The sequence below is a fragment of the Aedes albopictus genome, chromosome 1, assembly GCF_035046485.1.
Source record: "Aedes albopictus strain Foshan chromosome 1, AalbF5, whole genome shotgun sequence".
Taxonomy (NCBI): Eukaryota; Metazoa; Arthropoda; class Insecta; order Diptera; family Culicidae; genus Aedes; species Aedes albopictus.
The window spans coordinates 260,037,664-260,058,257 of record NC_085136.1 but is presented as its reverse complement, the minus strand read 5'-3'; the positions used below and the strand labels follow the sequence as shown (position 1 = coordinate 260,058,257).

The 20,594-nt window shown below is 41.7% G+C and overlaps 1 protein-coding gene across 1 annotated transcript in view; it reads right to left on the bottom strand.

Moving 5' to 3' along the window:
* Positions 1-20,594, bottom strand: part of LOC109402372 (endothelin-converting enzyme homolog) — an 87,707-nt gene that overhangs the window by 36,595 nt on the left and 30,518 nt on the right. The window contains exons 2-6 of the mRNA XM_062846693.1: positions 19,837-19,898; positions 18,391-18,640; positions 9,450-10,044; positions 8,976-9,268; positions 8,723-8,890 (exon numbers count right to left, since the gene is read on the bottom strand). Of these exons, the coding sequence (XP_062702677.1) occupies positions 8,723-8,890; positions 8,976-9,268; positions 9,450-10,044; positions 18,391-18,561 (1,227 nt within the window). The 5' untranslated portion in view covers positions 18,562-18,640; positions 19,837-19,898. The remainder of the gene's footprint in view (positions 1-8,722; positions 8,891-8,975; positions 9,269-9,449; positions 10,045-18,390; positions 18,641-19,836; positions 19,899-20,594) is intronic.

Here is a 20,594-nt window from a genome sequence, read left to right as displayed (position 1 = left end):
AGTAAAGGTTATTGTGTGGATACTTAGCATTATTGTACTAATACCATATCCTAGCATATCCCGACCCAGGGGTGTTGTTACAGGAAGGCTCCCCTCTAAACTAGTTGGCAGATCCAAGTGAAAGAATGAGTTTCCTTTAAAAGAATAAAAAACTCACTATTTGCTTCAATTTCTCGTTTTTGACTTTTTGTCCTTTCGACGTTTTGTCTTTCGACGTTTTGTCCCTAAACCCATGACCACATCAGGGGGTCCCAACGGGCTTTAGAGGGTTCCATGAGCGTTCCAGAGGGTACCAAGAGGTTTCAGGGGCTTTCTAGAGGATTCGGGGGAGTTCCAGGAATATTCAGGGGATTTCAGAGCCGTTCCAGGGAGTCCAATGGGGTTTCAGGGGTGTTGCAGGGGATATATCTCTTGATATCATTTGAAACCCTGGAACCTTCCACACCTTGTTCATAGTGAACAATATAGTTTATGACTGGTTCATTAGGTGTCGCAGAGGCACAGACGTTGCTACAAAGATTACATATTGTCACGATTTATGAGCTTCATTTCCAATATGAAATAAATGTGTTTCCCTGAAATCATGACCATGGATAATAACTTGTAGTTGATGATGGTAGACTTGTTATTGCAAATATAAACCCTTTCGGGTCTGGGACCATTTGCGCAGGGGGACCTATTTTAGCCACTTGCTACTATAACTTATCCAATTTTCAACCAGCTGACTTGAATTTTGAAACACGGTCAGATACGTATAGTATCTAGCCATGTATGAAAATTTAAGTAAATCGGTTTGAAATTGATTAAGTTGTAGCGGAAAGTGCCCAAAATAGGTACTTCTGGTCAAATCGCTCCAAACCCTATTCAATTGAACTTTAGTTGGAGATATCACCTCAAGATGGTGCTGTTATAAAATTTATTTCACTTGTCGTAGGTGTTTTCTGCAACTATCTTTATGCGGGCACAAATGAACAGACAGACGTAACACTTTGATGTTTTTTCGATTCAAATCATAGGTACGGAAACATATCCGTCCAATGCTAAAATAACTGAGTTTGGCCAACAATCAACTAGGTGGCGGTGGTGAGCAAACGTCAAGTTCGAACAAAAACGATGCGAGCGCCACGGGTGGGCAATCGGCCAACTATCGAATTTTTAAGTACGCCGTTAAATCGGTGTACGATTTTTTTTTCCTGTAGGGGTACACAACCACTGCGACCATTAATTGATCTATTGTGGTAAGACCCAGTTGCTTTATGCAGTACATTAGTACACGGTGTACGATGGGAATTATCAAAGTGTTTGTCTGTGATCTGTCTATTTGTCTGTCTATCTATCTGCAGTCTGTTATGCTTGTATGCAAGTGGAAGTAAGATAGTGGGTTAGGGAAGAGGGTAGGGTAGACGGTAGGACAGAGGATTAGGGTGAAGGGTAAAGTACAGGGAAAAGTAAAAGGCGCGGACACCGTCTTCAGCCAGATGATGTACAGACTGAACGAACCATAATACTAGACAACGGACACGACACACATTACAAGCATCAGTGGATACAAGGAAGAAACATTTCTTGCGGAAAATTTCATTACTCAGACCGTGAATCGAACCACCACTAATATGGTACGGTTATACGCTTGGTGATGCTAACCGCACGGCCACGAGGCTTCACCAGGAAGAGGGTTAGGAGAGACGGGAGGTAAGAAAATATGATGAAAGGTAGGGTAGAGGGTCAGGGTAGCGGATAGGGTGAAGGGTATTAGATGGTTTGTATGACAATAATCCAGAAAGGATCCCTCTAGGAATTCTGGGATTGCTGCAGATACCTTTCGGGACTGCGTACAGGATCTCTTTAGGGGCTGTCCATAAACCACGTGGTCATTAGGTGGGGGGGGGGGTTCGGCCAATGACCATTTTGTATGGACAAATAAAAAATTTTGTATGGACTAATGACCACGCGGGGGGGGGGGGGGGGGGGGGTTGAAAAGTCCCAAAAAAATGACCACGTGGTTTATGGACAGCCCCTTTAGAGATTACTGCTGGACTTCCTTCAGGGATTCCTCCCGAAATAGAAAATTAAAGAGTATAGATTTCAGATGAAATTTCTTTAGGCAATCCTGGAGGAATTCTTTGAAGTATTCATGTCGGAATTTCTGATGGGATTCCTTCTAAAGTTGGTCCAAGTTTTCGATCGGGATTCCTGACGAGATTCCCCTTAGGATTCCGTCAGGTATTTTCCACAGAATTCCTCCAGGAATTATTTCAGAGATTCCTGCCGGGATTGCTTCAGAAAATCCATTGAGGATTCTTTCAGGTAATCTTGCCGACATTCCTTCAGCGAATTATGCTGGGTTCACTTTACGGATTCCTAATGGTATGCTTGCAATGATTTCTGTCGAGATATATTCAGGGAAAAAGTGTGGAATCATTTTAGGTTTACGTACCGGGTTTTCTGCTGACATTCCCTTGATTTTTTTCAGGCATTCCTCTGCTGAGCATCAAGCCGAGATTTCTCTTGGGATTCCTTCATATATTCCTCCCAGAATTCCTTCAGGGATTTCTGCTGGAATTGCTTTACATTTTTTTTTTGATTCTTCGAAGTTCCACATTCTTTCTCGATTATCGTTCAGGGATTACTGCTGGAATTCCCTTACAGATCGCTTCTGGCATTTCGTAAAGGATTTCTTAAGTGGTTCCTGGTAAGATTTTATCTGGGTTTCGCCCTGGTATTGTTTCAAATATTCCTCCAAGGAACCTAGGAGGGATTATTTTAGGTATTCGTGGCAGGATTCCTGCTAGGGTCCCTTCAACGGTTCTTCCAGATTTTTTTTGTTAATTGTATGGAGTTTCAAAATCAATCCAATTTTCGACGATTTATTGTAATTTTTTTTATTCATCATAAAAATAATCCTAAAAAAGTTCCTGAAAGCTTGAAATCTGAAGAATTTTTTGATATGCTCAGCTCAAAATCGACAAAATGGTCAATTACACCCCTTTGATTCTGGGCCCCTCATTTGTGATTCTGTACAGGATTTCTTCCTGTATTACTTCAGTTATTTTTTTCTGTGATTTCCAGGAATTCCCCCCCCCCCCCCCCCCCCGGGATTTCAACAGGAATTCTTTCTCCAGCACGAGTTGGAGCTAATGATAGTGCAAGAGTATGATAAAATAGAGAAACAGAGTGAAATAGGCTTTTTAATGCACCTAGATATCTCAAGTAAACCGTGATGTCATCTGACAGAAACTTTCTTATTCTTCTTGAGCAAGGATGGGAACACTCACTTGCAAAGAGTTACACTCACTTGCTATTTTCTCAGCTCAGAAGCGTGCAATCAAGAAACGATGTATGGACGACTTTTGCCTTGTGGTTTTGTCTAAAACTTTGCCGAATGGAGTAGGGGTCGCACGCGCATGCCGAAGTCGTGAGGGAGCTTCGAAGGCAACTCTCCACAAGGTGAATGTAAATTACACTCACCTCGTGGAGAGTTGCTTTCACAGCTCTGTCACGACGTTGGGATTCGTGTACGACCAAAGGCAAAGTTTTAGACAAAACCACAAGGTAAAAGTCGTCCATACATCATTTCTTGATTGCATGCTTCTGAGCTGAGAAAATAGCAAGTGAGTGTAACTCTTTGCAAGTGAGTGTTCCCATCCCTGTTCTTGAGTTGTTATCCTCTCTTTCACTCATTATAAATGCATTGTATCTATATGGATAAGAATACAACGATATTATGGAAGTTGTGCTAAAATACAGCTTAATAAAATAGTTATTTATGTGACGAGTTGTAAAAAGTTGATTTTTCCAGCACGAGTCGTATATTTATCCAACGAGGCTTGCCGAGTTGCATAAATACGAAGAGTGCTGAAAAAGTCGAGTTTTGCCACGAGTAACATACAACATTTTATGCTATGATTTTTTCATTATACTACTCATTTGAGTTGCATAATGTTCATAATGCAACTCAAATGAGTTGCATAATGCACATCATGCGACTATTTTTCATTATGCAACTCAAATGAGTAGTATAATGAAACCCAGTTTAGAAAAAATGACCATTATGACACCGAAATGAGTTAAATAAAATTAAAATTATAATACTGAATTGCATAAAAGCAATTGTTTTTTAACTACATCACAGACTTACATTTTTTTCCTGAAATCATGTTTATTTTATTGGAACTTCACTGTTGATAACAAAATTTTAAGAAGATTGAAATTGTGAGATACCTAAGGTTAAGGTGTGTTCTGGAAATTAGAAACTTACGAGTAGGTCTTACACATTTGGCATCGTACACAAATTACGTAACGCTATAAGGGGAGGGGGGGAGTGCAGCTTAGCGTTACGATCCATACAAAATATTTTTGGGTTTCATACAAAAAGCGTTACAAGGGGGAGGGGGGAGTCTGAAAATGCCGATTTTAGCGTTACGTAATTTGTGTACCATGCCTTTTAATGCAGAGCGATTTTAGCGTGAAAGGAATACATGCAAGAGTTCCAAGAGGAGTTCCACACATAAACCATGGATGAGTTCCTGAAGAAATCATTGGAGAAGTAACTGAAGCAATTACTGAAATGTTAAAATAAATCTTTGGCGGAAATCCTACAGGACTACTTGAGAAAATTTCAGAACGAATCCTTGGAGTTGTTGAGCGATATAAAAGAACGCGAAAACAGCAGACCCGCCTTTTTCGGGAGGGAAAGCGCCATCTGGATAAAGCGGAATGTGAACAAGTGGAACTGCTGTACCATTGACAAGAAACATGAAAGTTCTACCAGAAGCTCAACGCATCTCGCAAAGGCTTCGTGCCGCGAGCCGAAATGTGCAGGGTCAGTCCGTCTTCACTGACGGACTTGAGGCGATCAAAAGGTGGAAGCAGCACTACGACGAACACCTGAATGGTGCGGAGAGCGTAGACATGCAGGATCGAGGCAGCGGGAGAAATGACTACACGTCAGTACTGCAGGGAGCAACAACGAGCCAACACACACACACTGAGAAAGGAGTTCAGAAAACTAGCCAGCAGCTCAACAACAATAAGTCAACTGGTTGCACCGGCTAATAGTTCGAATCTGTAAGACCGAATAGCCACCGGAGGAGTGGAATGAAGAAGGGGTCATTTGCCCCATCTACAAGAAAGATGACAAGTTGAAGTGCGAGAACTTCCGAGCGATCACAACTCTGAACGCCACGTACAAAGTGATATACTAGATCACCTTCGGTTGTCTTTCTCCCAAAGTTAATAAGTTTGTGGGAAGTTATCGAACCAGCTTCGTTGACGGCCGCTCGACAACGGACCAAATAATCAATGTGCAACAAATCCTCCAAAAATGCCCAAGAATTCCAGGTCCCAATGCACCACCTGTTCATTGACTCCAAGGCGGCGTACGACAGTATCGACCACAGAGTGCTGTGGAAAATCATGAACGGTAAAGGCTTCGCCAGGAAGCCCATCAGACTAATAAAAGCGACGATTGACGGTGTAAGAAATTGCATAAGGGTTTCGGGCGATCTGTCTACATCGTTCGAATCTCGCCGGGTACTACGACAAGGTGACAGACTCGTATGCCTGCTGTTCAACATCGCCCTGGAAAATGTTATGCGACGAGCCGGATTCTACAGCCGATGCACGATTTTGACTAAATCCGGCCAATTTGACTGTTTTGCGAATGACATATAATATAGTATAATATATTCACACACACAAAATTAAGCTAACTTCACTACTGTATAAGTGCGCAAAACTAGCTGCCGACAGAAAATCGATTCTAGTCAGACTTCACCCGCTAGGGCGTAGGACTAGCGTAGGGCTCTCACGCAGCGGCTATCGATTCAAATCCGGTGGACGTGCCGTCCATAAACTATTTTTATAATTGTTCAAACCTTATATTTTTTGATTTAATAAATTCATATTTGTTTTTTATTTGAGTATGCCTAAATACTTGTTTTCTGCAAAAACATGACATTTAATTCTTCCTTGAAACACAATGCTACTAAACTGAACTTCTATGAACTTGAAAGTTCAGACAAAGTTCCGAGTAGCATCTTAAGCAGCTTTCAAGCTGAGCCAGCCAGAACTTGTGTGCGAAGTTCCAGCAAGGCATATCGTTAGCCTCTTAAGCAGCCAGAAAGTTCCATTCGGAACTTTATCTGAACTTCGTGGAACTTTAAAGTGCAGTTTGCAGACGAGACAAGTGCAGAACTTTTAATTACTTGAGTTATGATTGTAAAGTTATGAGTTATGATTGTAAAGTAAAAACATGACATTTAATTCTTCCTTGAAACACAATGCTACTAAACTGAACTTCTATGAACTTGAAAGTTCAGACAAAGTTCCGAGTAGCATCTTAAGCAGCTTTCAAGCTGAGCCAGCCAGAACTTGTGTGCGAAGTTCCAGCAAGGCATATCGTTAGCCTCTTAAGCAGCCAGAAAGTTCCATTCGGAACTTTATCTGAACTTCGTGGAACTTTAAAGTGCAGTTTGCAGACGAGACAAGTGCAGAACTTTTAATTACTTGAGTTATGATTGTAAAGTTATGAGTTATGATTGTAAAGTAATGCCAAATAAATGTATGAATGAATAAAAGAGAGAGCGCTATTCATTACAAATATTGTGCATAAGAAAATGTGTTAATGATGGCCTCGGTGGCCGGGGAGCGTTTATGGAGAAAAGGACAGGAGGTCTAACAAAGATCTAAAAGAGGAAGGGGCAGATAAGCTAACTAAGGGGTCTTAAGGACGAGTAATAGAGGGTCTCAGGGAGTATTTTACATGGGTTTTGGGAAATTTCATTGGGTTTCAGAGAGGTTTAAAAGAGTTCTGAGGGGTTGAAACTTTCTTTTTGTCTCGTTTTTTTCGTGAATGTTAACTGAATTAGTTCTTTACAACGTTCATGAAACCTTCAACGGCGTTTCATGAGGTTTCAGGGGTCTCATGGTGTCCAGAGGAATTTCATATAAGTTTAAAAGGTTTCAAGAACGTTTGAAGCCATTTCAGCGAAATTGAGAGGACTTCAAGAGGTTTAAGGGCTGTTTCAGGGAATTTTCAGTAACTTTTAAGGGAATCTCATGGGCTTTCGAGTGGTTTAAGGGGGTTTGAGGGAATCTCAGGATCTCAAGAGCATTTCAGGGATCATGGTGGCTTCAGGGAATCTCAGAGACGTTTTAGAGGGTCTCAGTTGGATTTGGAGGGGGGGGGTGGAGGTTTTTTAAAGGGAGATTCAGTGACATTTCAGGGAGTCTGGGGTGGATTCAGAAGGGTTTCAGTAGTTTATGAAGGTCTCAGGAGCGCTTCATAGGGGCTCAGAGGGACGGTTTTATGCGAAGTTTTGGGGTTTAAGAATGTTTCAAAAGCGTTTCGAAAGAGTCTAAGGGATTTTTAGGGGCGTTTTAAGGGTGCAATACATATTGCCCTTTAGTGGCATTTACCAGATTTGCTGGTATGTCTAAAACATACTGGAAAAACTTGTAATAAGAACGAAATGATGCTAATTTACAAATCGATGGCTAGGTATGCGGAGAGCGAGAGTAAGTCTCGGCTTCACAAAAAATAGTTCGCTCTCACTTGTAGTTAGTGGGCAAAACCGCGAGTGAGTTGTGAATTGGCATCTAAACCGGAAGAGAGATGGGTTGGTGAAAAAGGAGTGCTCACAGTGTGGCTTCGGGGAGTCAGTTTGGCTGACAGCAGACGCAGAATTGTTACTTGTTCTGTGGCTTAATTAGTTGAAGCGTAGGTCTAGCGCATACGGAGTCATGGGTTCGGATCACACCAGAACGCGATTTTTTTTCACAAATCTCAGCTCTCAATTTGTCAATTAGCAACATTTGGTGCTTTCTAATTACAAGTTTGTTTTAAGGGATTTCAGGGAGTCTCAATGACGGTTTCAGGGATCTCACAAGGATTAATGGGGCCTCAGAGGCGTTTCAAGGGGTGTCAAAAGGCGCCAGGAGGATTCAGGCGCGTTTTGGGGCATTCAAAGAAATTTCAAGAGGACTCTAAAGGGTCTCAAAGGTGTTTCGGGAGATTTCATGAGGGGTTCAAGGGGATTCATTTCAGTGATTAGATCTCAGGAACGTTTCAGGAGGTCTTAGCGAGATTTAGAAGGTTTCAAGTAGACCAATGGAGTTTCTCTGAAATGTTCTCAATCATCTTGAAATGCCTCTGAAATGGCTTTGAATCCACTAAAACAAATCTCAATGCCCACCACTCACTGCAACCAGCTTAAGCCCTCTTAAATTCCCCTGGAGCCCTTCAAAACATCCTTAAACCATCTCGGCAAGCCTCGTTGGATAAATGTACGACTAATTGAATAAGCGCCAATATATGAGTTTTAATATAATTATCAAGCATTGAAAGCTACAGCGAAGTTTGAACCCGAACGTTGAGCGTTCTCAGCTATTACTGCACGGCGAACAAGTTTGCGTAGCACTGAGAGATTTCCAGTTCGTTTAGTTGGATTCATAATATTTGGTAGTTCAGTCATGACTTCATGATGTTGGTTCATGATTCTATGATTCAACGTCACGATATTTTATTTATGGAAAGCTTAATCACTTAATCGTGGCATTGTTGGCAATCAATAACTTTTTTTTTCATGACAATGGTGATTATAAGTCATGTAAACCGCCATTCGCGTCATAATATCATGAATTGAAATGACTGGAGATACATATAAGCAAAGAGCATAACAGAATGCTTAATACAGAAGTTTAATTTAATTGTGTAACTCACCTGATTCAGATCCCGTATGAAGCTAAATATAACACTCTTTTCCGACTGTCGCTGCTCCGCACTCAACCCCGGCGGCAGAAACACATTCATCAGCTCGTCCAGAAGCTCCGGTACGTCCTCGGTAACGTCATTGGGGGCTGCTTTGGGACCTTGCCACCGGACGGGATTCTAAGTAAGATCAGAAATTAATTTTGTTATAATTTGACTCTTCCTTTTTAATTGCCATTTATCTTTATCCGGGATAGTTACATACCGCCAGTATCTGCGCCGATGTCGTGGGCCCATCAATGATGAGCAACGTCTGCGGCTTCCGCCCGTAGCTCAGATCGTAGTAGATGCCGATGATTGGCATGGGGCCAATGGACTGGATTTTCGCTATCAGCGGCGATATGCTCTGAGGGCCAACGGAACCAATTTGCAGATAGCCACCGAGTTTGTCCAGCCGCAGTTTGATGGTGGAATCGTTGAGGGTTTGTCGCAGGCAGCTCCCATAGAGGCGACCCAGTTTCCTGAATATACCGGTGGTGGTGTTCAACGAGAGGAGCTCTGTTGGGAATGGTGGAGGAAAAAGCGAGCGTTTTTTATTGGATCATCGAGAAGACCAGGGCCAGCTGTATTGCTTAGTTGTAAAGCGATAAGTATTACAGCTAGATAAAACTTTTTGATTTGCACCAATGCAACTCAGCCAGTCCTGTCCAACCAAAGACCCCCATACATTAATACTCACGTTGCATCTGAATGTCGGCAATCTCCTGTGGGCTCTTGACGGCCCGAAGGCTGCTGCTGCTCTCCAGCGGCGAGCAGCTGTAGTTTTTGAACTCCCGGCACGGTTCCACGTCCCAGTTCATGCGGGCCTGTATGCTGATGGCCGCCGCCCGGCAAATCGGATCGGAACACTCGGGTGGGGGAGCTGGCGTCGGGTGGCAATCGTCATCGTCCGTCACGTGGCAATCCTTCGGTAGCTGCGAGGGGGCTGCCGAGATGAGAAAGAGGATGGGCGATGCCACCAGGAGGGACGTCACCAGCAGCGTAGCAGCCGTAATGGCCATTTTGTGCACGGCCGAGGAGCCCCGCAGCCAGATGCAGGGCGCACAGCATACCCAACCGACCGGGTTCTTTAGTGAGGGTCGACCATTGGCGTTGTTGGCAGTGGCGGCGGAGGCAGGGTTGGACGAGAGAGGTGCTGTGGATGACGATTGGGATGGAGCCGTTGTTAATAGTTGTAGTGCTCCCGTTGAGGCGACGGGAAAAAGTGCTGCCTTGGAGGCGCCTTGTTTGCCACTGCCGGTGCTGCTGCTGGTCGTATTGTGTTGTGGCGCAGTCTGGGAAAAGAACGAGAGGACCGGAACATTCAAGTGAGTTTAGTGTACAGCGTCTGTGTCACTAATTGGATTGTAAAACAGAATAGAATAGATATGCTTGTTATTCATTTTTTGTTCCGAGGCACTCAAGAAAAAAATATGAACGATGCACTTATGCATTGCGGAAGAACGGAAAATAAATCATTGTTTCAGGAAGAGTGGCATATTCTTGAACTTGTCTTCCAATCTGAGCACGGTTGTTTCAAGCAGTGCGTAGTAAATCTTGAGCGTTTTTATGATTGGCTCTACAATTTCCTGGTGGTACTTCTTGAATGATTGTAGTCCTATACAGAAGTACTCCAATGTTAGATTGTGATTCTCCCATATAATGGGAACTGCCACTCTGGCACATTCTTTTCAAATAAACCCAATCTTTAATATTCAGGATTTGTATTGGTCCATCAGGTGAATCCTATCAATCCTTCCAGACAACTCTGCCCCACTGCCCCAAATGACATTATCCGAACATTAATAATGAAATAAACAATTCTTCTTTTCAATGGCATCTTTGAAAATTAATTATTTGATTACTCATGAAATTGCCTACCTTTAGGCGTTATTTTTGGCTAGGAGTTGTTTTAATCTACCAACTAAAAAAGTGCAGAACTTGTAATAACTAGGAAACTTATAGCGCATTTAGTTTACCACTGGACTATTGCTCAAGTTTTCAAGAGTGCAAAAATGTTAATAAAAGTGCGCGATTGCAACAAATCAACTCGGTGTGTTCAGAGCACTTATTCAGCATAAATCAAAGAAATAGTGCGCCGAAGACATCAACTAGATTTGATGCAATCGCGCACTTTTATTAACGTTTTCGCACTTATGAAGACTGAGTGCGCAGTCCAGTGGTGTACTAAATGCGCAATTTTTGAATTCAGTGACTTCTAAATTAGAAAAAAAAATCCTAAATACGTTTGCAACTGGTAAAGATTCTTTGAATGTGTCTGAAAGGGTTGAAATGTTTTATTACAATTAAAAAAATGCAACATGAGGCCTAGCACTGGTTTTAAAAATATAAAACATGGCTTCGTGATCATTAGGCCGTCCCTTATTTTGCAAAAATCGGAAATGTTATAAGATCGTTTTTGGAAAATGATCATTTTAGCTAAGAAATGATCATGCCAAAATTTGAAGTCCGTATCTCAAGGCGAAGTGGTCCCACAAGAACATTTTTTGATAAAAAAAATACGCTCAGAATTGTGATATCTGTTCTTGTTTTTGAGATATTGCCAACTGAAAATTCAGCAGACTTTAGATTCCAAAAAAAGATCTACCCAATAAAGCCGGAACAAATCTTATTTTCTTCTTTTTTTTTTCACTTTGCTCGTTGACTCGTCAAGGGGGGGGGGCAGGATAAATAATAAACGTATTTGATGAAAAATTTCCCAAACAATTAGGAAAAATCACGAAACTCATCGGATTTGTTAAGAAATTTTTTCGGCGACTCTAATTTCAGTTTAATTTTTTTGAATTTCTTGAGTAATTTATTTGTACGCCTCCTCAAAATATCGAATTCCGACCAAAATTTTCCGAGGGGGGGGTGGTGCCATAAGAGAAAATCGAAATTTGAGTCAGCCTAACTTAAAAACGAGTAAAGATATCGGAACTCTGAGCACATTTTTAGCCTTTTGGGCCTTAAAAGCATCGGTTTTGACAAAATAGGGTTTTTTTTTTCGTTGAAAAAAAATCTCATGTTTTCTAAGCCTCATACAACTTTTGACAACTTTAAGCCCCTTGAGGGACCACGCAGCCATGAGATACGAACTTCAAATTTTGACATGATCATTTCTTAGCTAAAACGATCATTTTCCAACAACGTTCTTTTAACATTTCCGATTTTTGCATAATAAGGGACGGCCTAGTAGTCATGTGACTAGTGTCACCTAGCATTTAGTCGCATCGTGCTGAGGAGCGTTGATTCAGTTTGCCCCGCATCTATTAAGAAATGCTTTCGGCTGTGCCACTAAATGTTACATGCTAGTCCGTGAGAACGTGCCCGCATCTTAAAAAAAAATGCGTTTACTAAGGAACCAATATTCCCGACGCCCGTGTAACTGCCGGCTTAGAATAGCGCCACGGACGCCTTGTTCCAGAGGTAAAAGTCCACCAAACAGGGTATCAGGTATCACGTATCAGAAGGCCGGCTCAAGAGGCACGTTATCCTCCATTTGGGACATTTGTGCCATCGCCAAAATAATAGCCTATTTCATCATCTACCTGAGGGAAAAGGAAGGAAATAAGGATAAGGATGGGGATAAGGACAGGTAGGGAAATAGGAAAAGTACCCCGGAAGAGGATACTAAGCGTACCACAATGGGTTCAAACAGCGCCCTAAAAAGGGCACTGTAATAATGCATAAAGCGAAAGAGAGCCTATAGCTCTTTACCACAGCGGGTTGAGAACAACAGAATAACCTGAATATTGAGGTCTCTGAAGTCAGTTTCACTTAATAAGTGTTTACCGAGTATTCGGAAACGCAGTTGCGCAAAAACTGGACAGTTACATATCAAATGATACGAAGTTCCATAATCGGATTCACAGCTATCACATGCAAATGAATCAGCTTACTGAATATTCGCCATGTGATAACTGAGTCGGCAGTGGCCAGTAAATGCTTTAACCATTATGCAGCAATTCTGCTTTGACAGATTTGTTAGATACTTTGCCACCCCTAGAGATGGGTCAGTACAATACAATTTTGTTTGGCGACATGACTCTAAACTATTCCAGTAATGTTTGTGCTGAGTGGCAGCCCAGGTGTGAATCTGAAGCTTTACCCAACACTTGGATACCGGAATAGCTGGCTCAGGGCCAATGAAGTCATGTGATGCTCCAGTGCGAGCTAACTCATCAGCCAATTCATTTCCAGCGGTGGAAGAATGACCAGGTACCCATAGAAGGTGAACAGCGTTTGCTGAATTCAGCTCCTCGATTTGAGTTCGACAAGCGATAACTATCTTCGACCTGGAGTTGGCCGAAGCAAGTGCTTTAATAGCAGCCTGGCTATCTGAACAGAAGTATATTACTTTGCCCATTGCGTGCTGCTGAAGTGCTGATTGCACTCCACACATAAGAGCAAAGATTTCGGCCTGAAAAACGGTGCAGTGTCTGCCAAGTGAATAAGAATGATACAGCCTTAGCTCACGAGAATAAACACCAGCACCTGCTCGACCTTTGAGAAGGGAGCCATCAGTGTAACATACGATGCCGTCTTAAATACTTCTCTTCAGATAACCAGATGTCCACTCTTCCCGGGAAAGGAATTTCGTGGAAAATGTCCTATGTGGAAAATTACAAGCAATTGTAAGATCACTTGGAGCAAGGACAACTTTGTCCTTATTCACCAAAAGTGGAAACAACGAGGTGTGTGTTGAACTGCGGTTCACAGGAGTTTCCTCTAGTAAACCGAATACCCATAGACGGTAAGTGCAAGAAAGTGCTTCTTGTTTGAGATGAATGTGTAGTGGGGCAACGTCAAAGAGAACTTCGAGCCGTAGGAGTTGAAGAGAATGCTCCAGACATTGCCATTAAGCACATCCTTTGGAGATGGCCTAATTTTGATTGGACTGTTCTCACTTCGCCCTTTTGCCACCACACAAGACATCCATAAGCCAATATTGGACGAACAACAGTTGTGTAAATCCATTTGATATACTTAGGTTTAAGACCCCAAGTTGTACCAAAGGATCGCCGGCATTGCCCGAAGGCCATACAAGCTTTCTTGATTCTGAACTCAGCATGAGGTGTCCAGGAAAGCTTGGAATCAAGAATGACTCCAACGTACTTTACCTGTTCAGTCACATTGATTTCAGAATCAAAGAGACGTAAAGGTCGAACACCATTACGGTTTCGCTTTTCCGTGAAAAGAACAATAGATGTTTTACTCGGATTTACCGAAAGGCCATATTGGCGACACCAACCCTCAACTACCTGAAGAGCGTTTTGCATCAGGTCGAAAAGGGTGGTAATACACATACCAACTAACAATGTTAGGTAGTCGTCGGCAAAACCATAAGTAAGAAAACCGCTATTATTGAGTTACCTCAATAGCGTATCTGCTACGAGATTCCACAAAAGCGGTGATAAGACTCCCCCTTGGGGGCATCCACAAACACTCAATTTCCTAATCCCTGCTAGACGCAATGTCGAGAAGAGATATCGGTTTTTGAGCATTTGGTGAATCAAATTGGAAATCATTGGAGATATACCATGACTCCGTGCGGCTTCCAATATGGCATCGAAAGGCACGTTGTCAAAGGCACCCTCGATATCTAAGAAAACACCCAAACAAGATTGCTTTTGAGCGAATGCCTTCTCGATATCGTAAACAACCTTGTGTAAAAGTGTCACAATGGACTTTCCAGATTGGTAAGCATGTTGGTTCACATGAAAAGGCACATTGGCCAGATGAACATCACGGATGTGATGATCGACAATGCGTTTTAAGCATTTCAGAAGAAAATAGGTCAAACTGATAGGTCTGAAGCTCTTTGCTTCTTCATACGACGCACGACCCACTTTCGGAATAAACTTTACAGTAATATCCCGCCAGGATTTGGGAATATACCCAAAACTGTAAACAAGTAGTTGTTTCAAAACTACTGAATAAACGTTCCAGAAATTCCTCATCAGAGGAAGTCACATCGCCATTTGGCAAACGAAATTCGTTCACTTGAAAATCCTTAGATTTTGCAAGGTTTTTGTTCAATCGACTGGCTTCACTCAGACTGGAAACATTTGTACACAGGTTTTTCCAGCCGGATCGTTCAGCAGATCGAAGAGCTTTCTGGTAGGCCTTGCGAGAAAACGTGGTGCGCAGTGAGCTAGGTGGGTCGACCAAGTGGAGGACGATCTGCGGACCCTACGCAGAGTGCGGAACTGGAGACAAACAGCCATGGACCGAGTGGAATGGAGACGGCTTCTATGTACAGCAGAGGCCACCCAGACCTTAGCCTGATCGGTAAAGTAAGTAAGAGGAAAGCAGGTAAGTCCAGATGTAAAAAATATTACGTAAAGATTCGACTGGAAGATTCTATCGATTTTTACCGGCTCTCACAGTCTAGGGGATCAAAACGGATAGTTTTGTTCTGCCCGACGTTTCGGCACTTTGTTATTGGCCTTTTTCAAGGGTGGAACTGTCTACCGTTCATCGTTAATTTTAGTTGCCGTTTAGCACATTTAGAGCTTCTTGTATATAGTTTTAACATATATGTATAATTAATTGGTAAAAGGGGGCACAAACTATTCTCGACCTGCACTACGCTTAAAACTATCAATTGCGATTTTGTAAAACGAAATATTTTGCATGAGTCTTTACTTTAGATGTTATTTGACCAATTTACACTTTGATTGCTTAAAAAACATTTCTATACTTAATCGCTTGCAATCAAAAAAGGCCAAAATCGCATATTTTGCCCTAAAAATTGAAGTATAACTCAAAATTGTAACGTGCTGAAGCAAACCTGAGCCCGGATTCGGATTCAGCGACCCAAAATCTGTCGGAGACAGATGAGTTTGCTCTTGAGACAGACCAATAGTTAATTTTTGTTACGCTGTGTAACAGAGACTTATAGCAAAAGCTGTTCAGGAAAGGTGCGCTCTAACAATAGAGATGTCCCTCGGTGGAATGATAGACTCGAAAAGCTTAGAAAATATGGTCGAAAACAATTGAACAATCAAGAAGAGTTTCATCTTGCCCCGGAGTACCTTAGTTGATTGACATATGCAATACGCTTTTCGCGGATTTTTTTAGGAAATGGTACACTCGGGGAAACCTGTTACATTTGGAGAACTGATTTTCGGAGAAATGTCGTACAAACCATGAAGAACCAATCCCTTGAGACATATCTAAAGGCTCCCTGGCATTCCCATGAAATCTCCAGAAAAGCCTCTTGAAACCTTCCTGATGCCCACTGGAACCTTCCTGGACTTCTCCAAAATACCTTGCCACTACTCCCAAACAATCCCATTAACACTCAAACTCCCCAAACAAACCACTGAAATGAAACACTTGACTTCTAATAAAACTCTCTGTACCCGCATGGCTTTTTCTTTAACCGTATGGAGAAGGATGGGTCACATTAACCCAGCCAAGAAAACTGACCATTACAAACGAGCTCTGGACCAACGATGTTCCACCCAGAAAGACAAAAATACCGTCTTCAAATAGTTAAATCTCCTAGTAGGTAATCAACCCTACTCAGCTCCTCTGTCTCCATAAAGTGTGCATGCGGATCACCACCAAGAATCAGTGTGCCGACGCGACGGGTTATATTGCACCATGCGTCTCCATTGAGTATCATTACCATGTAAAAATCTATAGCGAAAAAGCTTCGCTCACACTTTCTTCTGCGGGAACGTGAAATTAGAACATTTAAAACTCGAACTCGGATGAACTTTTTCTGTTTTTTCTAACTTATTTAGTTGTAATTGTACTGAATCTCAGTATACTATTAATATCCGAAAATAGCAAAAGTAGTAGTACAAAACAGATTCAACAACTCCTGTTGTAGAATAAATGTTCAAAACTAGTTCAGTACGCTCAAACTAAATAGAATCAGCATACACTCTTAAAAAATTAGGAATTTACACGTGACGTAAACCATCAACGTACGTAAACATTTCATGACTGAATGGCAAATTTGACTCAATTCTACATCCATCATGTAAGTTCGAGTTGGTTGCACAAGATGTCAACAAACCTATCTGACCAGATAGGTAGAAACAGTTTTACATATATCGATTGTCTCACAACTCGGTGATACAGCCGAGAGGTATAGTACGTGCCTCTCAATCAGCGGACCAGAGTTCGAATCCAGTTCATTATTTTACTTTACATACATATGTTTTATCTCTCGCTTCGGCTCTAGCGATTGCTAGCTCGACTTTATTTGTGATATAAGACGTAAATTTGTGTCAAACGAGCCGCTCCTTTTATGTGCATTAGACTGGGTCAACAAAGTCGATTTTTTGGAACAAAGCTTTTTCGATTCCTTTTGGCGTCCAAAGCAACTGTGCAAAATTTGGGAGCGATTGGTTGCGTCCCCGTATACCGCATTGCGATTGAAATTTGTATGGAATTTAGTATGGGAAAACGTGCTTATTTGCATTTTCCTCCTAAATTGAATTTTTTTGTCTAAGACGATCTATCTAATGACGTTGAAGTATAGCCTAGGATATGCCGAAAAACTTTGCCGAAGACCGCAAAGTGATCCGACACTTGTGAAAAAAGTTATAACGTACAGATTGCCCGGTGGTGCTTAACATTTAACATGTAAAGGAATAACATCAATAATAAAATCTTAATTTTTGGCCTAAGTTACCAAGCGAATAACTTTGTTCACAAGCGTCGGATCACTTTGCGGTCTTCGGCAAAGTTTTTCGGCATATCTTAGACTATACTTTAACGTCGTTGGTTACATGGTTTTAGACAAAAAATTTCAACTTATGAGTAAAATGCAAAAAAAGTACGTTTTCCCATACTAATTTCCATACAAATTTCAATCGTAATGCGGAATACGGGGACGCAACCAATTGCTTCCAAATTTTGCACAGTTGTTTTGGCCGCCAATACAGGTTGAAAAAGCTTTGTTCCGGGTTTAAGCGATCAAATTTAAAGTTTCTCCATACAACGTTGACCCACTCTAATGTGCATCCAAGTGAACTTAAATTTACATGTTTTTTTTCTAAGAGTGTAGATCAACAAATAAATAGTAACAATAGTAACTTGAAAGTGTCTTCGTTCAATACGCTGTGAACGAGAAGTTATTTATTTTACATATTCGTTAATTTGAAAGGCTCGGGCGCCTCATGGGCATAACTAAGCCGAAATCATTTGTTGGTTTTTACAATATTTTTTACATTTATACGAGAATTTATATCCGAGCTATTTGTAGCATAATTAAAAATAATTAAAAATGGCTGAAACAAACATTAACTCTTAACCCATTATTTTTCACTTCTGGCTACTTTTTTCTCTCTGTAGAAAAGACACTCAATCTCTCATCAGTTCGACATATAGCCTTCCATGAAAATAAATTAAATCAACATCATTTTTCATTAAGCAAATTTTGATGTTCCAAATTCCGCGCCGACGTCATATAAATCTATCTATTTTCGTTCCCATCTCCTTCGAAAGCTGAAAATACCTCTGATCCATCAAATTTATATGCCATCATAAATCAGTGAAACTAATCCATCGATTGACACCCGGTCATTAAGTATTCACGGTTCATTCGTTTGTTCTCCCCATCACCACCCCGCCAAACAATACAAACAAGGCATACAGCCAGCGAGGGTAAAACTTACCTTCCTCTCGTTGGTATGCAGCTCGGTGCCCTGCTCGATGACCTGCACCTCGATGTCGTCGGTCCGCAGCGCTTGCACCGGGTGGTTCGCGTTGGGCGGCTGCAGATGGGGTGCGACGACCGAATTTCCACCAACAGCTGATACGCGTGACGTCATTGCTTCACCCGTCATCGGTGCTTGTCACCACCAGCAACCAGCACCAGCTATCACCACTTCGTCCCGGTGGAAATTCCACCCCGTGTTCCACCCACTGCAAACAAGGTCACTCAGCACACACACTCAAACACCACCGGAGCAGTCTTTCAAGAGCATCCTTCTACTCCATGATTCAAACAAGCATGCTTTGAAACAATCCCGAAAACCAGGATCGTTTAGGATCATGATTTTTTCCAATCTTAGCGTGCGGGATTTGTGCATGGGATTCAATCCCAAGATTGAATCCCTGCGTTCAAGTGCACTGAACAGGTTGGGTTGGGAGTTAAGGATCCTTGGCAACGATTGTTATAAAAAATTGCCTAATACACCGTTGCGGGTGGTACGAAAAATATCAGCAGAACATCGACTATAAACCCAAAAGCCAATTGCGGAATGCAATATGAACGTTAAGCGTTTTTTAATTTGTGTGAGACAAAATTAGTGGGGTGATTCTATTAAACTCATAAGGAATCATCGTACTTAGCCGCCGTATAGCTCTATCCGGCTCTAATGCGTGAACTGTTGGCTGTTTTTTTTTTCAATTCATGGTGGAAATAGGAGTGTAAGATCAATAAAATCCTCCTGGACGCCCTTTAAAATCACAACCTCCGGCATAGATTAACGGTTAACCAAATAAAATGTCTGTAGGAAACCTAAAAAAGGTTGCTGTCATTGTGCCTGGAACTTTCTATCGTTTCAAAGCGACTCCTCTGGGTTGTATTAGGTATTAGAACATTTTCCGTCTTGGAACTCAGATTCAAACATATTACAGACATTATTCTCCTGAGATGATAACAGGAGCAACTTTCAACTCAACTTGCTCCCGTCAAATCTGTCAAAAAAATTTTTTCCTCAACACTTAACAAAATATCTATGGTAACACGATGCATTTTCACTCTTGTGGGAATCAATCAAGGATTGAATCATGGGATTCAATCCTCCCATACATGAGGCAAGATTCAATGCATGCCTGGATCGAAACGAAACATGCGCGTTGAATTGATCATGCTCCTATGGTTTTGAATCTCAGCAGCTCTTGGAGTGAGATTTTTTGAAGACTGCACCGGAGTGCACTACTATCACTAATATATCACGCGGTTGTCGGTTACAAGTGTTTACTGTTTTGGGGAAAATCGCAATCGCACCCTCTTTATTTGTTTTCCGTTTTGGGGATTCACTCACACAGCCACGTGGTCGGCGGAGTTCACAACGTGGCGGCCGACCGCAAGTTCAAAACAACAAATCACTCACACAGCATGCCCTGCTCACATAGGTTGACGTTTTTCCATCTCTCCAGAAGGTGTGTTGTTCTCCTGAAAAGAGAGTCGTGAGTTTCCATCCATTAAAATCTCTAATGCAGGGGTTCTCAGAACTTTTTCCCAGCAGTGCTCTGTTTTGAAAATAAACAGGTCTACGTGATTATTTATTATTTATTTCACAGTTAGAAAAAAACGACTTCGGTACTGTTTTACCGTAATCTGAACCGGTAAGTTTGTTTTACAGGAAAAAATCAGCAAAGGTAAATAGCAACATTTACCGAACTTCGTTAGAGTTTGACAGATAAACGATAACATTTTACCGAAATTTGGTATTTTTTTATACAGAAATTCGTTAAAACCCGTTACTGAACGCTCAGCAGTTGAAACTACGATAAAAACTACCGAATCGTGTACCGAAGGCAACTGGCTGTATTGCTGGGATTGTTGTAGGAATGGAAACTTGGTGTTTTTTCGGCTTTCAGTCACAGAAATTTTCAAATTGTTTCAAATCATTGCCTACGGTAGATTTCCTGCTGGGATTCTTCCAGAGATTACTCACAGCTTTTTTTCTTCAGAGATTCCATCATAAATTCTCCTTGTGATTTCTCCCACAGTTCCTATAAGAAACCCTTCAGGAATTCATGGTGGGATTTCTCCAGAAATTTCTGCTGCGATACCTTCAGGAATTTCTGCTGTGGTTTTTCCAGGAATTCCTTCGGATTTTTTAATAAGATTCCCCTCAGATACGTC